This window comes from Gavialis gangeticus, unplaced genomic scaffold (genome assembly GCF_001723915.1).
Source record: "Gavialis gangeticus isolate Ggan-Ray unplaced genomic scaffold, GavGan_comp1, whole genome shotgun sequence".
NCBI classification, from domain to species: Eukaryota; Metazoa; Chordata; order Crocodylia; family Gavialidae; genus Gavialis; species Gavialis gangeticus.
In genome coordinates this window covers 13,092,069-13,092,343 of record NW_017729018.1, presented here as the reverse complement: position 1 = coordinate 13,092,343, position 275 = coordinate 13,092,069, and the positions used below count along the sequence as shown (strand labels likewise).

At 72.7% G+C, this 275-nt stretch overlaps 1 protein-coding gene across 1 annotated transcript in view; it reads right to left on the bottom strand.

The window, feature by feature from the left end:
- LOC109294716 (zinc transporter ZIP3-like) overlaps positions 1-132 on the bottom strand; it is a 10,696-nt gene extending 10,564 nt beyond the window's left edge. Inside the window, exon 1 of the mRNA XM_019513167.1 lies at positions 28-132. Within this exon, the coding sequence (XP_019368712.1) occupies positions 28-132 (105 nt within the window). The remainder of the gene's footprint in view (positions 1-27) is intronic.
- Positions 133-275: the final 143 nt, after the last annotated feature.

The window sequence follows — 275 nt, the reverse complement described above, 5'->3', positions numbered from 1 at the left end:
CGGGGGGGCGCGGTGCCCCCTACTCACTCGCGGGATCCCGGCCCGGCCCCGCCCGGTCCCCCGGCCCCACCGGCCAGCACTTCCGCCCTCAGTCGCTGGAGCTCGCCTACAATTGGTGGCTGATGACGCCATAAGTAAAACCGCCTTCGGCCATTGGCTGAAACCGCCGCCCGTCACAACGCTTGCCCCGCCCACCCGTGCGCAGACGAAAGCCCGTCGCCCGCAGCGGCCCCGGCGCGCCGCGAAAAGGGTCCGGGCGGAAACACGAGCCGGGT